Source organism: Aspergillus caelatus (genome assembly GCF_009193585.1).
Source record: "Aspergillus caelatus strain CBS 763.97 unplaced genomic scaffold BDV27scaffold_255, whole genome shotgun sequence".
Lineage (NCBI taxonomy): Eukaryota > Fungi > Ascomycota > Eurotiomycetes > Eurotiales > Aspergillaceae > Aspergillus > Aspergillus caelatus.
Window position 1 is genome coordinate 1 of NW_022475518.1, and position 16,286 is coordinate 16,286.

Genomic DNA, 16,286 nt, shown 5'->3' on the forward strand with positions numbered 1-16,286 from the left:
TTTTTTTTAAATTGAAGTTTGATGGTTTTGTTTGGTGGTTAGGGCTTCTTTTTCGTCTTGGAGGAGTAGTCCTTACAGGCGTCTTTGACGGTCCAGTTCCATAACATCTGGGTTTCTTTGTTAGTTTCTCTTGGCTGTTTGTGTGGTTTTGGGGTTCTGGTTAGGGAATTGGGTGGAGAGTTACGTACTGAGATCTTGCAGCTGTTTGAGCCGCCGTGCATACCTCCCATGTCCATCGAGTGTGATGCAGTACTCGAGCTCATGGCTCCTGTGGATGTTGCTGTGGCCATGGTCATGTCCATCATCATGTCACCGTGGGCTACCATGTTGGTTTATACTGTTCCAGTGTGGGAGTTTGTGAAGGAGAAGACTTTGAGACTGAAGTAATCAGTCACTTTCGCGGACAGTACTTGATAGCCAGTCACGGCAGCGCTGAACAAATAAACTGGACTGGACTTGAGGGTTAGAAATACGAAGAGAGAACAAAAGAGAAAAGAGAAGAGAAAGGAATGGGGTCCTTTATCAGACGGCAGGGCAGTGCCATTATGGAAGGGTATCGGAACTGTCATAAGACAGGATTTTCTTTCTATTGGATCCGCCTTGTTACAGGATGCCTTTCCTGCTCGAATGGCCTCATTGATGTCTTGGGCAGATGAGAAAATGGGCCAACGCTGCAGTGACTTTTAGTACAAAAGGGAATAAACATCGCATATACTGGCCCTGCACTGGCCAATCAGAAGGCCCTGTTGCGCGCGGAATTGAGCACATTTTCTGCTGCTAAGCGTTTTAGCGGCTGGTCATCAGGGTTCTTCTTACTCATCATGTCATATCGAGATTAAAAAGGTCGAAAAAGGATTTTCTAGATTTGTTTTGTGGTTTTTTTGTAAGATAAATGAGCCAACGAAGAGAAATCCTATGTGGAAACCAACCAAACACGCCCCCAACACCTCGAAAGTGCACCATTTGGGTATAAATAGACATCATGCTTTTTGATAGACACAGAAAGATTCACATGAAAGACATCAAGATCACCTACACATGGCTATTGTAACTTATTGGACCCTTTGATGACTCCCTCCAAGATCTCTCGGATCTGATTACAGCCATCAATCCCAACGGCAAGCATCGTCTCGACATAAGTGCAATGCACTTTCGAGTCCATGTTCAGCATGGAAACTTTCATATCTTCCTCGTCGTCATCCATCGCATTCTCACCCACCGGGACAGAGGTTGTAGTGCCCACGGTGAGGAATGGGAGCTCCTGCTCCTCTGGCAAAGACAGATCCAGAAGCGGATCTAGTTCGTCATTTCGAGGATCACGAGGAGTAGAAGCACTTCCACTCATACCAGCTGTGCAGCCACAGAGTAAGCCTGGCATGGGGATACCTGCATCAACAAGTGCTAGGGTGCAAGCATTGATAGCAGCAGCAAGCAGAGAGCCATCGGCAGATAGTACTGAAACGTGGATGCTGATAGTACTGTGCGGATAAAGGTAGGTGTGAAGATGAGACTGGAAAGCAGCCCGTAGAGTAGTTGCAATGCGCGACGATTGCCTAGTAAAGACAGGTTAGCATGCTTCGTGAACAATAATAAAAATATCAATCGCATTGGTCTGCATACTTGTCGCCTCCTCCCGCTCTTCTCTTGCGATCAACTCCGGCGAATCCAGCGACGTTGACATCGACTTCTACCACTGCTCCCGCAGAACCCGCTGCACCACCGGTCGCATCTCCTCGGCGTCCTTCCGCAGGACCATGAACTGAGCACATAATAGTTGTATTTCCCATGGCCAAATAAGACGAGCCAGAACTGGCCGGGTTTGTGGAGATCTGAGCTTGGAGAAGACGAAGCTCGTTCCACCGGCGGCCATCGAGGCGCAGTTTGGTAAGGGGGTACGTAGTCGATGTATCGAGAGGCATATTGAGGGGTGAGCCGTCTACTCTATGGTTGGTTTAAGGCTTTCTAACAACCGTATGTGTATAGAACTCGGTGATATCTAATAACTTGTTCTTGGGAGCGCGGGCGAAAAGCGACCGTATAGTCACAAGACGGTGAACGAATCAGATCAGAAATTATATGCCGGAGAAGCCCAAAAGATGTTTCCTCGCGTTAAGCCGAGTCGAATGCACAATGGTTGGTTCTAAAGTAGAAGAGACGATAACGGCGGCGGGGAGTTTGGATCGGCGACAAAATCAATTTGAAAGAATTGAGCTCCTTTCCCGATTGGGTAATATAGATCCTCCGCCTTCATCGCCGCCCGCGCGTGTTTCCTCTCATTCTCCCTCTACACCACTGGGTAATCCAGCGAACTGGACTTGCTGAGAATAATATGGGATCTGGCTGGGAGTTAGAAAATTCAGACGCGACCACTGCAAGCTCTGATGATGACGATCTGGACGTCTCACGGTCGGCGAGGCCATGCAAGGCTGCCCTCAGCCGTACGTTTCTCCGCATCTACTATGATCCTAAAGCGAAGTTGAGGCTAATATTCTCCAAATATCAGGCACAAAATCCAACTCCGAAGTGACGCCCCGTCCTACACCTAGATCTATGTCCCCAGTCAAAGAACAGTCTTCGCCGCTCAACAATCATACCCCCATAGCAACCCTAGAAGTGCAAACCGACAGCGATGATATGTCTTTCAATGATGGCGAGGCGGCCTATCAAGCATTCAAAAACCGAAAAGCGCTCAAGAGGAAGCGTACCTCCATGAGTGCTCGCAAGACCAAAACACCCAAGATGGCCGACCCCGAGTCATTTGTAGGAAGACGTCCAAGACAAGGTGGGAGACCCACGCCAAGGCGGCCGTTAAGAGAGTATGATGATGAAGTGCCTTCCGAAGACGACTTGATGGAGTACACGCTCCCGGACTATTTGCAGAAGCGACGACAGCAATTTGAACGTAGAGCCGAACACCTCAAGGAGTCAGGGCTGAAGTTACCCCCGGGCTACGAAGATATTGAGTTCTCCGATGATGAGCGCTTGGAATTTCTAGAAGAGAAACCGGCCTTTACGAACATAAAACCGTGCAATGCGTACAAAGATATCACTCTTCCATACTCTCTAGGGTTAATCCCTGCTCCCGTCGCGCAGTGGCTTAGACAGTACCAGGTGGATGGAGCTGCTTTCTTACACGAATTGTTTGTCTATCAGAAAGGTGGCATACTTGGTGATGATATGGGTCTGGGGAAAACAGTGCAAGTAATTGCATTCCTTACCGCGGCGTATGGTAAGACTGGCGACGAGAGAGACGCCAAGAGGATGAGGAAAATGAGAAGGAGTGGGAAAGATCAATGGTATCCACGAACGTTGATAGTATGCCCAGGTACTTTGATCAAGAACTGGATGTCAGAACTCACCCGTTGGGGCTGGTGGCATGTCGATACCTACCATGGAGACAACAAGGAGCTTGCTCTTCAAGCAGCGAGATCCGGACGAGTTGAGATCCTCATCACCACCTACGGTACCTATCTTCAAAATAAGGATGCCGTGAACATGGTAGACTGGGATTGCGTGATAGCGGACGAATGCCACATCATCAAGGAACGAACTTCTGAGACTACCAAAGCCATGAATTCAGTTAATGCTCTCTGCCGCATTGGATTAACAGGGACAGCCATTCAAAACAAATACGAAGAACTCTGGACTCTATTGAACTGGACAAATCCTGGGAAATTGGGCCCAGTTACAACTTGGAAAAAAACCATTTCTGACCCGTTGAAGATAGGGCAGTCGCATGATGCTACGCTACACGAACTGAGCAAAGCTCGCAAGACTGCCAAGAAGTTGGTCGAGAACCTTCTTCCTCAGTTCTTTCTCCGGCGAATGAAAAGCCTGATAGCGGATCAACTTCCCAAGAAGATCGACCGAGTCGTCTTTTGCCCGTTAACAGAAACGCAGGCAGATGCCTACGAAAACCTATTGGATAGTGAAATCATCCGGTACATCAAGGAATCTTCTGAGATGTGTTCTTGCGGTTCAAGAAAGAAGGCCGGGTGGTGCTGTCAGCAATATCTACAATCTGGACTTCGGTGGCAAAGCTATGTGTTTCCCGCAATGAATGTTATACAGAAACTCAGCAATCATCTTGCGATTCTGATACCGCAGGGAGTGGATTCCAAGGAGAAGCAGGACAAGGATAGGGAATGGCTAGAAATTGCCTCCCCTGATAAATGGGAACAACTTTTTCGAACAAGAGACTCCATAGTCAACTACGCTAACCCTGAGTTCTGCGGAAAATGGAAGGTTCTCCGCCGACTCCTCAAGTGGTGGCATTCCAACGGAGATAAGGTATTGGTCTTCTCCCACAGCGTCCGGTTGTTGAGGATGTTGCAAATGTTGTTTCACCATACAAGTTACAATGTCAGTTACCTGGACGGTTCGATGAGTTATGACGAGCGTGCAACAGCCGTTGACGAGTTCAACTCGGATCCCCGACAATTCGTTTTCTTGATCTCCACCCGTGCTGGTGGTGTGGGTTTGAACATCACATCCGCAAATAAAGTGGTCGTCGTCGACCCCAATTGGAACCCATCATACGACCTCCAAGCCCAGGACAGAGCATACCGAATCGGCCAGGTCCGCGATGTTGAGGTATTCCGACTAATCTCCGCTGGCACCATCGAAGAGATCGTCTACGCGCGTCAGATTTACAAGCAGCAACAAGCGAACATCGGCTACAACGCAAGTTCCGAACGGCGCTATTTCAAGGGTGTCCAAGAAAAGAAAGATCAGAAGGGCGAAATCTTCGGACTAAACAATCTCTTCGAGTACCAAAACAACAACATCGTCCTCCGCGAAATCGTCAACAAAACCAACGTCGCCGAAAGCCGGGCCGGGGTCCAGGTAATGGACATTGACGTGGATGAATCACAAACTCACGAAGACCCCAAAAACACTGATGATGAGGTCATGAGCCACCTCGCCGCCATGATCCGCGGCGAGTCCGAAGACGCCAAAGGCGCTCAACAATCCCCCATCCCCAAGCGCCACGATCCCATTCAGGCCATCCTCGCCGGTGCCGGTGTGGAATATACCCACCTCAACAACGAGGTCATTGGCTCCTCGAAGGTCGAAGAACGTCTCAGCAGACGCGCAGAGCTAGCCAGCGAGGGCTCGAATAATGATGTCCAGGTCTTTGGAGATTCTCAAGACGGGTCAAATGTGGCGTCTACCACCGAACTTCAGAAAGATGGTAGGCCGATCCGCTTCAAGTATCATCCTCCTCACGACGTGATGAAGAGACAGTTCTGTAGCATGGCGAAGCGGTTCGGGTTCCCTAATGCTACGGAGTTTGCTCTTGTTGTGGAAAGCATGACGCAGGCGCAGAGACGGGCATGTCTGGAGCGTTGGTATAGAGAAAGGAGACAGCTTTTACTGGGGAAGGAATGACGCTCTTTACGTAGGTTTATTTGGTTTTCCTTGTGGCGTTGTGATTGATTTGTATATTTCTGAGATACCCTCGATTATTTCTTGTTGACATTGTATATTGGATCCGGGGTTTTTTTTGGGGTGTTGAATGGGACTAGCAGTTCTTACATATATTACGAGAAATCTAACCCAGCTATCGCTATCATTGCCTAGGAGGATGGGCACAAGATAAAACTCTAGCCTCAAGGGACGCTGATTCGTATCCATTCATGTAAAAAAGTAATTACATTGTCATCATAGTAGTGGGTCATTATCATCTAGGGGTAGGATTTGATCCGTTTAATTTTACATTTCATACAATCATCAATATAGATAAGTGATGATATTATTAATAAAGAAAACACTATTGATATCAGCGCAAGAATTTCTCTACTGCACCACCAATGTTCTTCAAGTCAAGCAGGAACGTATCGTGTCCGAACATCGATACGTCCTCGCCAAGTTCAATGTGCTGGACCTTCTCGTTTCCACCGGCCCGAAGTGTCTCTGCAATCTCACGTTGCTGCCAAGCAGGGAAGAGAATATCGCTGGCAACACCCATAACCAGAACGGGGTGGTTCTTCAAAGGCGCTAGTCCAGCGACGAGATCTTGTGGCGGTGCATCCGCACCCCCAGCGACGGACTGGTCCATCGCGGGCGTAGACGCGGTCACAGACGGTTGTTCTTCGTACGGCTTCTCTGGAAGCGTGAGGCTGCAGGCGATGTTGCTAGCGTCGACGCTCTTGCCTCCCTCCGCGATATTAGCTTCGTACTCGGCCCGTCTTCTCTTCGTCTCCGTTTGCTGTGCCTGTCCCAAATCAAACAAGTCCATGGCCTTAGAGACATACAGCAGACTGTTTGGGTCATATTCCAGACAGAACTTCTCGCCCGCATGATCGAGGTACGTCTCGATGAGGAAATCGGGACACAGTGCAGGCTGCTTGCTGGGGTCTGCGCGCTTGCGGCCAAATCGCTTCTCCCATTCGGGTCCGCTTCTGTAAGTGACTGTCGCGATTTCTCGCGCGAGCTTCATGCCCGAATGGGGTGGGATGGAGTCGTAGTAGAACCCACGGGCCCATTTCGGGTCCATCATGAGGACCTGGCGCTGCGTGTGTCGCATGGCGATGCTGTACGGATGGCTTCGGGCGCAGCCGCTGATACTGACGATCTTTCCGACCCGCTCGGGGAAAAGCACTCCGGCGGCGAGACTCTGCATGCCGCCCATGCTGGAGCCGACGGAGGCATACAGCTTCTGGATACCCAGCGAGTCCAAGAGACGGAATTGTGCGCGCACCATGTCGTCTATCGTCAGGATGGGGAATCGGGTGGCGTATCTCTTTCCATCGGAGGGGTCGATGGACGATGGCCCGGTGCTGCCGTAGCAGCCTCCGATGACGTTCGTACAGATGACGAAGTGCTTGTTTGTATCTAATGGCTTGCCTGGGCCGATGAATTTCTCCCACCATCCAGGTTTGGAGTTGGCTTCGGTGCTATGGGCGTGACTCGAGGCCGAGAGACCGGTGTGTAGTAGGATAGCGTTGCTCTTGTCTGTGTTCAATTGGCCCCATGATTCGTATGCGATATCGAACTCCGGCAGGACACCACCCCAGTCAAGCAACAATGGGTCTTCGCAACGGAACTGTTCATGATGGCCGGTTGTGTATGACGGCTCGGGACCCGACTCGAGAGAGCGTGCGGAGAGGAGAGCGGACTTCGCATCTTGGGCGTCAAGACAAGGAAACGATAGGGCTGGGTTGGATGAGTTGTTACTTGCGGCAGCGGACTGGGATTTCCGTGGACGACCGTTGTGTAATGGCCTACGGGCCGCTGGGTATTGCGTGGACGAGCATACTGCTGCTAATCGATTCCGAGTCGAGACGCTCTCATGTCGAAGCAAAGCTGAGAGACTCCGCGCTGAGCGCGCCACGCCGTGTATCGATCCCATTGTTGGCTGAGTACGGAACCCAACTGCAATACACAAGTGAGAGAGAATATGATTGCAGCACGAGCTGTCACCTAGGAGTTTTTGCGGTTGAGAAATCAGTGTTTATCATTATATTTGATCGCCGATTACGCAGGCGGAGGCGATGCCTGAGGCGTCGACAGCTGCGAGGCCGCGGGAAAGCTCATGGCGTCATCTACTCGTATTGTCATTGGCTGACGGCTTACTATATCAAGATGTCTAGAACTGATAAGCTGAACGAGTAGTCGAGACTCTTGAAGACTCGAGATATCATCCAGTTATAGTGAGCTGAAGCAATTGAAAGAACAAGTCAGCGGGGCATAGCCTGCATGAGTCGAAAGGAAGGCCTCTACCAGAGGTTGAATTGCTCATTCTTGAGGATCTGAAGAAGTCTTCCACTGGAGTTTCTCCGTCCTGTCACAATTCTTAGAAAATTAGGCAACTGATCCTCTTAGTACTCACTTGTTTGCTAGAAATATGGGTGTCTTTGTCTTTTTCTTTTCTTTTCTTTTCCCCTTAAATGCAGTGCTCCTCGAAGGCTTCAAACGGCGCTTACTCCAGTTTGTCAGTTCGCCGGGGTGGTAGAAGACCCTGCCATGAGAGTGGTACTGCTATAATTAAACGATATGGGATTGGTGAACCTCTCTTTTCTTTTGTATGGAATCATCTCAGGTACAGTAACATTGGAGGTTGAAGCAGTTGCAACAAAACCCCACCGCTTGCCAGGATTTGAAGATATTGTACAAGCAACCGTCCGCATTGGGGCTAAGGCGGTGGGACTCCCGCGACTCGAAAGTCTGAAGGAACCGTTCGGGCCAAACAGCGACCGCGCAGCTCCACGTGTAGGTCAGGAATTCATCTGACATTCCCTCCTCCATTCGTGGACAGATGTCTATGGTCTATGTATAAGTGACCTAACAATCATTACCTATCTATCAAATCTACTAGGGTTGAATTGAAGTGTAGTCAAACATGTATGTACATACTACATACTACATACATTTTAGAAATTGCCCTAGTCTACGAGTCTCCGGTCATGCTTGGCGAGAAGGATCGTTGATTGAATGGGATTGATTGGTATCTGATCCAAGCATGATCTTCGTACATGATACCCCTTATATCTCCCCCGTACAGAGGGCATCCTCGTGTCCCTCCGCCGGAGGTCCGAATTGCAATGGTGTATATATTGAAGATCATCCCAAGGAAGCATTTGTTCAATGTTACTTTCCACGTATACTTCATTGCTAAAGGAAGCTTGGCGCTTTCTGAAAGGACCACCGACCTCATTGAGGATTGTCAGTGGTCAAGACAGGTTGCCGTCTCGGTGTCGGAATGAAACAGACGGTCAAACCTCAACCCTCTGGATTTTTTCTAGTCCTTGATGTGGGTATTGGCCATAAGGGGAAGAAGATTATATATCACCAGAATTTGTACAATTCAGAAGTTGAACGTGGCTCACGGTCTGAGGTCGCATTAGTACTTTGACCCGGATGTATGCAGAACCAATCAGCACGACGTCAAGCATCGTGGGCCAAGCCTTACCTGCAGATCTGTCGGGATGAGACAAAATGCTAATGACGCGGCTTGACTGGGATCTTGGATGCAATTAACAACTTTACCTACAGCCGTTCACCAATCGCGTGCCTCGGATTTTTCCCCTAAGGTCTCCAATATATTACATGTCCGTGAGCCATGCATGCGCGATTATGGTGGGTTATCGACCCCGGTAATCGGGCGCGGAGACCATTCGGGAGGAATAGTTCAGTTCCCAAAGTCTTCTATAGAAAGAGAGAGAGAGAGAGTGTGTGTGTGTGTGTGTGTGATTGTTTCAGGAGTGCTCCATACTCCATAAGAGCAACATAGGATCCGAAGGTCTAGATGGTTCGCAAAATTCCTTACCGTTGCGGTTGTGTTTCTGTAGACTCTCTCTTGAGACTGCAAACGGCGGATTGAGCGCCATCCTCATGTACTTAACTTATAGATGCCTAGTTCGAGGTGGTGGTCTTCTCGGTTCCAAGGATTCGAACGGCAAACCAAACATGAATCAGCCCATCGCGTCATGACGAACTGCACAAAGAGTCTGGGCTGATCATCTCCCATTGCGGAAAAGAAGGAAGACAAGAAAAGAAAAAAAAAAAAAAAAAAAGGATGTCGATGGCCAACGTTGCACGAAAATGATCTCCACATTTCCTCAAATTCAATCTCCGTGACATTAACTCTCTTTTTGCCCTTTTTTCTTTCCCCCTTTATATTTTAAATAACCCACGTTGACAATTCTCTGGAACTTCCATCAGAGAAGTTTTCCAACCTCACCTCAGCCATCTGGATCTACTACTAAGCCACCATCTGCCGGTCTACGCGGAGTCTGACGCCACCAAAAAGTGCCGTCGTCATTTAGCTCCACCCCCGGTAGCTTCCGCCTAACTTTTTCTTTCTTTTTCTGTATCTCTTCGTCACTGCCACTTTTGTCGGTCTATATCTTATCTCTTGATCTCTTGATCTCTTTTTTTTTCTTTATCATTGCCACTCTGCAAAAAATCGTGTCACTACAAGGGATCACTCTTTGCCAACCGAACAACGCGCCGCAGCAGCCGAAGCTCATCGTTCGCGCAGTGTAAACGCGGAGATAGAGTCATTGTTCGCAACTGATTTCCTATCTGTAATTCCGGCGGTCTTTTGCATATTGTCTCAGTCGCAACAAAGTGCAGATATGTGCCAGTGCAATGACCATTGAGTGGGACACAAATTGAAATCCATACTGAATCCACTGGTCGTCGCCGCATCTCAAAGTCCGTTGTCATTCACTGATCGTCGGCGGAGTTTGCGGACAAGATCGTGACGTCTCTTTAAAACTCGCGTACGTGCCAGCGAATCGCAATTCTCCGTCGATCAACCCGCATCAAACATCTTCGACAACCCCCCCTTCCCCACCATGCTCACCTACCGAAAGTCGCTCATTGCGGCCCTCTTCCTGATCACCTTCGTCGTCCTTCTAAGATCCTCTCATTCGGCTTCCTCCCCCTCGTCCCCTGCGCCCGCACACCTCCCCGATGAGGCCGTTTACAGCACCAATGAAGGAACGGAAGAGCAGTCGTCCGAGCAGAAAAAAGAGGTGACACCACAGCAGCAGCCACTCAAACCCTCCCCGAGCGCACCCTTGCGCGAACGGTTACGCTACCATTTCCCCTACGATCTTGATAATAAATTCCCTGCATACATCTGGCAGACATGGAAATACACCCCCGACTCGTTGTGGTTCGGCCAAGAGCTGCGTGGTGCGGAGGCAAGTTGGACTGAGCTCCACCCCGGCTTCGTCCACCAGGTGGTTCCAGACGACACCCAAGGTTACCTCATCAAGTACCTATACGGTTCGCTTCCTGATGTGTTCGAAGCCTACGAGTCGTTGCCGTTGCCCGTCTTGAAAGCCGACTTCTTCAGATACTTGATCCTGCTGGCCCGTGGTGGAATCTATAGTGACATCGACACCAGCGCTTTGAAGCCGGCTGCCGATTGGCTGCCCTCGACCTACGACCTGTCCACGATCGGATTCGTGGTCGGCATCGAGGCGGATCCGGACCGTCCGGATTGGCATGACTGGTATTCCCGGAGAATCCAATTCTGCCAATGGACCATACAATCCAAACCGGGGCATCCGATCCTTCGCGACATCGTGGCCTACATCACGGAGGAGACATTACGGATGAAGAAGGCTGGGATCCTAAAGGTCGGCAAGATGGATAAGACCATTGTGGAGTTCACCGGACCGGGCGCATGGACAGACGCTATCTTCAGATATTTCAACGACCCAGATTACTTCAACATCGAACCTGATTCGAATCACAACATCACATACGAAGATTTCACAAACCAAAAAGAATGGAGGAAGGTCGGCGACGTGGTGGTGCTACCCATTACGAGCTTCAGCCCTGGCGTGATGCAAATGGGCGCAGGCGACTACGATGATCCAATGGCCTTCGTCAGACACGACTTTGAAGGTAACTATGCTCTTATCCTTGTTTTTGCACCGGTGCTAAATATCATGACTAGGAACATGGAAAACGGACCCGTCATTATAAAAAAAAAAGATGGGTTCTTACTACCACCCCACCGTCCAACGTACTCCGGAGAATAAAGATCACCATCTTAGCTCCGACGAGCATCGACAGTGAGAGAGAAAGCTCACATGTTAGCTCCTTTACCTCTAATTTTTCCCACGAAAGTCGGCTCGACTCGATGGGAATGGACGATCCATTACCATCACGTGAACGACAGCATGAATGACGTATAAACGAGTCACGTCCTGTGATCAACGCCGCTGACAGTTGCCAATCCAATGTAGCTGACCAACACATTTCACCTCCGACCCGAGTATGCTTCCAACTACTAGATACCCTCTATCAGTCGGGAATTACACCCACCCTAAAAAAAAAAAAAAAAAAAGATTCTCTAGCTAATGCCCTCGATCCGATTGACTAACCCATCTAATCCTGTGGTTGTGGTTATCTCAAGACCCTCTTAATATGTGTCTTTATTCTTGATACGCGATCTAGAATTTTTTGTATAGATATATAGATTTTAACGAAATTTAATGCTGCCAACTCTGAACCTTGTTTCTGTACAGCTCAGGAAACTGTATGAAGTTGATTAGAAATTGTCAAGCAGGTTTGAGCAAATAGCAAAACTGTATTAAGTATATAATATAATTGATCCCATCCAAATGTACTGTATGTCCTGTTCATAAACAAAATGGCGGACGCAGGCCGTATAAGTCCTCGATGAGGTTTATATTATCGTCTCTTCATGTAGACGCCGATTGACACAGTATAGCTGAGCATATGACAAGTGTAAAAGATCTTGGTCTTGGTCGAGAGAGACCACAGGCGATCGTATAGTATAATGTCCAGCTATTGTGGGAACGGTGAAGTTGATGAGTAAAAGATAGTACATCATATGCATGTGAATAACAAACAAAGTTCATTAGCACCAAAGAGAATTAAATAGCAAAGAAAGTTATCATCTCTTCATGACAAGTGTCGAGGACCATCCGGGTCACTGATGATCATTGATACAAGGGGTTAGTGGCAGCTCCTGGAAGGCCACCTAAGGCAGTCAACAGGGGGATGCATAGCAATGGACAGCAGAGAAACAAGATGTACTGGCTGAACAGCAGGAACTTCCGAGTATTCGTAGATAGGCGACAGGCGACCACGAACGTACTGGCAGCCTCCCCTGTGAAAACAGTTGATCACCAAGAATGAGGCGGGGGTATCGCGGCCCGAACTGAACATCGTTCGTATGTAGGCATATGCGGCAATAGTCCTGGCTTTTAAAACAAGGGTCTTGAGTCTCCGTTGCCAATCAGGATGCTTGAACCGTCTCCGCTGGGATGATCCGGTTGAACGGATCGACCTGATCGCGTGGCGGCAGTACGTTCACTGAAAGTTGTTTGTTCAGTAATATATTTGAATTTGCTCCAACACCATGCCTAAAAGTCGCTAAATAAAACCTCGTACTTTTTTCTCAGATCATCGGTATAAACGTTCTGACTTCTCACGTCTGGGTCCGGATACTCTTCGAAGTTACCGGTGTCTGCGGGGTGGTCGACTCTTGGGATGATAGGTCCTTTGATACGGCGGTAAAACAAATCATCCCATTGTATGTCTTCAAAGAATGGATGGGACTTGACTCTGGCAGACCCTCCAGATATGTACCCTAGGCGCTCCGTCGGATTGGTCTTGCAAAGCAAGGATATGATATTCTGGGCCGCCGGCGACATGTTTTGAGGGAAGCGTATGCGGCCTTCCACGATCTGTTCGTATATACGCATGGGATTCTGGTCCCAGAAGGGCGGTTGCCCCACCAGAAACTCATAAATGAGAATACCTAGGGCCCACCAGTCAACCGCAAGACCATGGCCACTGTTATGGATGACCTCGGGGGCAAGGTACTCTGGCGTGCCGCAAAGGGTATAAGTCTCCCGATTATCGACTTTCTTTGCAAAGCCAAAGTCGACAAGCCTAATGTGCCCCTCGGCGTCCAGAAGAATGTTTTCAGGCTTCAGGTCGCGATAAACGATTCCCTCTACGTCGTGGAGGAATTCGATGGTAAGAGTGATCTCAGCCGCATAGAATTTAGCAGTGTTTTCGTTGAACCTGCGCGCGCGCCGTAGGTAACTAAAAATCTCACCGCCAGGGCAATAGTCCAACTAGATATACGTTAGATCACCATTAAGACTTGTAGAGGTACACGTTGACGGATGGGTGTTGGGACTGAAGGGGCAAAACTGAAAGCACTTGGGCCCCTACCAACATGTACAAGCTTTGGTCGTCGGAAAATGAGGCTATCAGTGACGTTATGAATGGGTGGCCGGCAACCGCCGAGAGAGTCTTCCGCTCATTGCGCACATGTTCGACCTGCTTCAATTTGATCACTAGCACCAAAGGTTAGCCTGCAGAATGCAGACGTGCATACCCAGGTAGTCTCACCATCCGCCTTGCGTAGTATTTTGAGTGCGTACACTTTATCTCTCTGTCGTATCTCGTCCTTTAACCTCACTAGCCATACTCGAGCGAAGGTGCCTTGTGTTAATAGCAGTCTTACTGTTAGCCACTGACCATGTTCATCCCCGGATGCAGCGATGAGTCTTACCTGTACCGAGGGTTTTCAGAAGTGCAAAGTCATCAACTGTCAAGGTGCGGGTAGACACGCCTAGTTGTTTTTCCTCCGGCCGCTCAGTGATGACGAAAGGACTCAGATGTCGCTGGTGCGGCGGGCGGATAGCAGCCACCATCTGTTTTTCTTTCTCGTGAAGATTACTTGACCCCGTATCGATGTCTCCGGTCGGGCTCGATGTCCCCTGGACGTCCTTAGGGGCCGAAGGGTCGACCGTTCCTGTAGCCATGGGGATGGGGAAAGATCATGTCTCGGGGAACCGCAGGAATCCGAATACCCCGATTTTGGGGGGTGGGAGAAGAGCGGAGCACTTTAAATGACAATTGGGGGACTGAGAGGCTCCCTAAAATCAAAACTAGAATGCGATGTAAACGTAATATTCCATTGAGTCTGTATTGGGCGTATGGGAGTGGCGCGGTGGGGGAGAGCGAAGATTAAGGTGATTGCGGGATGAAAGAGCTGTGGTGAGGTCGTCGGCGGCGCTACGGGAGACTCTGACGTTACCTACCGACTGGCGGGGCAAACCCGCGGGATGGGCGCGAGGTTGGAGTCGGTCGCATCCACTGTTACCCACATCCGAGTGCCGGTCTTTTTGTTTCCATATGTTGCTTTGATTATGCGACAGAAGCAAGAAGATAGACTGCATTCACTTAAAAACACAAAGTATAAGATTCAATATTGTCATTGTTATCCAAAGCGTGTAGGCATATACTAGTACAGTCTCCCGAAGGCTAAAAGGGGATGATGTTCCAACCGGAACACCCGCGGGGGACATTCAAAGCGTGGCCGCAGAAGGGGAAGCAGATCGCTGCTGCCTTCGCAGTCGTCTAAATAACCCATGATCTGAAGTGGTGGGCCCTTGGTATAGAAGAATTTCAAAAAAGTTGGTAAAGCAGTCAAGTGCAAGTCACCAACATATCGAGTATCAAAATGCAACGCCTAACTCGGTTTAAGGGTGGCTCTTAGAATTCAGGATCAGGCCCACAATAAGTCTATCACAGTTAGCGTCAAATTCATATTCATGTATAACAATAGTTACATACCCATAGAGACCAAGCACTTCGCCGAAGATGAGGATAAGGATCATCCCGACGTAGACCCGAGATTGCTGTAGGTACGCACGTACACCCTTGACTAGTTGTTAGAAGTGTGAAGACGTCCGCATAGCCGTGCAAAAACCGCTTACCGCATCTCCAACAATTCCAATAGTGTATCCGGCAGCCATGCCTGCGAGGCCAACCGACAGTCCTGATGCAAGGTGCATGAACCCACTTTGTGTACCGTCAGTATACTACTTCCAGGCTGAGACACAATTCGCAAATTGGACGTACGTATATAAGCTCATCCTTTGTAGCGGAGGTGGTTGCATGTCCTGTGCGATGAGGACTGCAATGACAAGGCCGTACACCGCGATGATACCAGACATAACGACCGGAACCAACGACTACTTCAGTCAGCAAGACAAGCCAATAGTATCGCCAGATAGTTTTGGATGGAAATGTCACTCATGCCTTCATGATAAGATCCGACCTAAACGTTCCCACACCCGAGATACCAATGCCGGACTTAGCGGTTCCATATGCTGCACCCATTGCTTAAGGTGTGTAAGTATCCCGATTTTCCGTATGATCGCTATCATTCAATACTCAAGTGTAGACATACATCCGAAGATCATCTTTCGAGAGGCCGTTAGAGAACAGTCAGATGTCGAGGCACATTCACGGAGTACTCACAGCTGCAGCTATCCCTGCCTGGAGCCAAGAAGTCAGCAAATTCCTAGGGTATCAGGCATGATCGCGTTGTGAGTAATTTCACTTACAAAAGAGAAGAAGGGGGCGAACTTTGGCGCCAACTCGCTGTCCACCACCATTGTGACCAGGTTCCGATGGTAAATGGAGGAGATGAGGAAAGGACAAAGAACAAGAGAAAGACCGGGGGAAAGAGACAGGATAAGAAATGAAATGAACCTCAATAGAGGGAAAGGTAATGAAATGCACGCGCGACTAAAAGGTTACTCCGTTGAGAACCAGAGTCGTTGCAGCTCAGAAGAACATTTACCTTGAAGACTACGTACTAAGGTCGGTCTGGTTACTTAGCTAGTAGTAGGTAGTAGGTAGGATGTTGTCCGTCCTAAGTTGCTCGTCCGGGCCACCGTACCAGCCGCACTGAGAGCCACACTCCTGGCCTATCCGGGTTAAGTCTGACATGTGCCTGTTCAACCCAACAACCCCCGTGCTTCTCC

The 16,286-nt window shown here is 49.1% G+C and overlaps 8 protein-coding genes across 8 annotated transcripts; 3 read left to right on the plus strand and 5 right to left on the minus strand.

The window, feature by feature from the left end:
* Nucleotides 1-38: 38 nt before the first annotated feature.
* On the minus strand, nucleotides 39-326 carry BDV27DRAFT_162486 (uncharacterized protein; the record flags this gene model as incomplete). Its single annotated transcript, XM_032073404.1, has 2 exons — nucleotides 39-107; nucleotides 189-326. 2 exons carry the CDS (start codon nucleotides 324-326, stop codon nucleotides 39-41), a joined length of 207 nt encoding a protein of 68 aa, XP_031922653.1.
* A 564-nt stretch (nucleotides 327-890) lies between these two features.
* BDV27DRAFT_52425 (exosome non-catalytic core subunit SKI6) lies at nucleotides 891-2,127 on the minus strand. The gene is made up of 2 exons (XM_032076852.1): nucleotides 1,621-2,127; nucleotides 891-1,553 (listed from the first exon to the last, which is right to left on the minus strand). Exons 1-2 carry the CDS (start codon nucleotides 1,917-1,919, stop codon nucleotides 1,043-1,045), a joined length of 810 nt encoding a protein of 269 aa, XP_031922654.1. The 5' UTR covers nucleotides 1,920-2,127; the 3' UTR covers nucleotides 891-1,042.
* Nucleotides 2,128-2,329: 202 nt separating this feature from the next.
* Nucleotides 2,330-5,391, plus strand: BDV27DRAFT_162488 (putative DNA excision repair protein (Rad26L); the record flags this gene model as incomplete). The annotated part of the gene is made up of 2 exons (XM_032073405.1): nucleotides 2,330-2,438; nucleotides 2,504-5,391. 2 exons carry the CDS (start codon nucleotides 2,330-2,332, stop codon nucleotides 5,389-5,391), a joined length of 2,997 nt encoding a protein of 998 aa, XP_031922655.1.
* A 374-nt stretch (nucleotides 5,392-5,765) lies between these two features.
* On the minus strand, nucleotides 5,766-7,423 carry BDV27DRAFT_135853 (homoserine O-acetyltransferase family protein). Its single transcript, XM_032068640.1, has one exon. It carries the CDS (start codon nucleotides 7,352-7,354, stop codon nucleotides 5,783-5,785), a length of 1,572 nt encoding a protein of 523 aa, XP_031922656.1. The 5' UTR covers nucleotides 7,355-7,423; the 3' UTR covers nucleotides 5,766-5,782.
* A 972-nt stretch (nucleotides 7,424-8,395) lies between these two features.
* Nucleotides 8,396-9,251, plus strand: BDV27DRAFT_135855 (uncharacterized protein). The gene is made up of 2 exons (XM_032068641.1): nucleotides 8,396-8,834; nucleotides 8,915-9,251. Exon 2 carries the CDS (start codon nucleotides 8,973-8,975, stop codon nucleotides 9,222-9,224), a length of 252 nt encoding a protein of 83 aa, XP_031922657.1. The 5' UTR covers nucleotides 8,396-8,834; nucleotides 8,915-8,972; the 3' UTR covers nucleotides 9,225-9,251.
* Nucleotides 9,252-9,583: 332 nt separating this feature from the next.
* On the plus strand, nucleotides 9,584-11,967 carry BDV27DRAFT_135856 (glycosyltransferase family 32 protein). Its single transcript, XM_032068642.1, has 2 exons — nucleotides 9,584-11,367; nucleotides 11,420-11,967. The coding sequence occupies exons 1-2, from the start codon at nucleotides 10,305-10,307 to the stop codon at nucleotides 11,446-11,448; spliced, it is 1,092 nt and encodes a 363-aa protein (XP_031922658.1). The 5' UTR covers nucleotides 9,584-10,304; the 3' UTR covers nucleotides 11,449-11,967.
* A 791-nt stretch (nucleotides 11,968-12,758) lies between these two features.
* BDV27DRAFT_52434 (cAMP-dependent protein kinase) lies at nucleotides 12,759-14,493 on the minus strand. The gene is made up of 4 exons (XM_032076853.1): nucleotides 14,021-14,493; nucleotides 13,858-13,950; nucleotides 13,678-13,802; nucleotides 12,759-13,577 (listed from the first exon to the last, which is right to left on the minus strand). Exons 1-4 carry the CDS (start codon nucleotides 14,271-14,273, stop codon nucleotides 12,858-12,860), a joined length of 1,191 nt encoding a protein of 396 aa, XP_031922659.1. The 5' UTR covers nucleotides 14,274-14,493; the 3' UTR covers nucleotides 12,759-12,857.
* A 215-nt stretch (nucleotides 14,494-14,708) lies between these two features.
* BDV27DRAFT_135860 (V-type proton ATPase proteolipid subunit) lies at nucleotides 14,709-16,157 on the minus strand. Its single transcript, XM_032068643.1, has 8 exons — nucleotides 15,864-16,157; nucleotides 15,778-15,795; nucleotides 15,707-15,719; nucleotides 15,556-15,638; nucleotides 15,376-15,488; nucleotides 15,231-15,315; nucleotides 15,088-15,173; nucleotides 14,709-15,036 (listed from the first exon to the last, which is right to left on the minus strand). The coding sequence occupies exons 1-8, from the start codon at nucleotides 15,912-15,914 to the stop codon at nucleotides 14,994-14,996; spliced, it is 492 nt and encodes a 163-aa protein (XP_031922660.1). The 5' UTR covers nucleotides 15,915-16,157; the 3' UTR covers nucleotides 14,709-14,993.
* Between the last annotated feature and the right edge of the window lie 129 nt (nucleotides 16,158-16,286).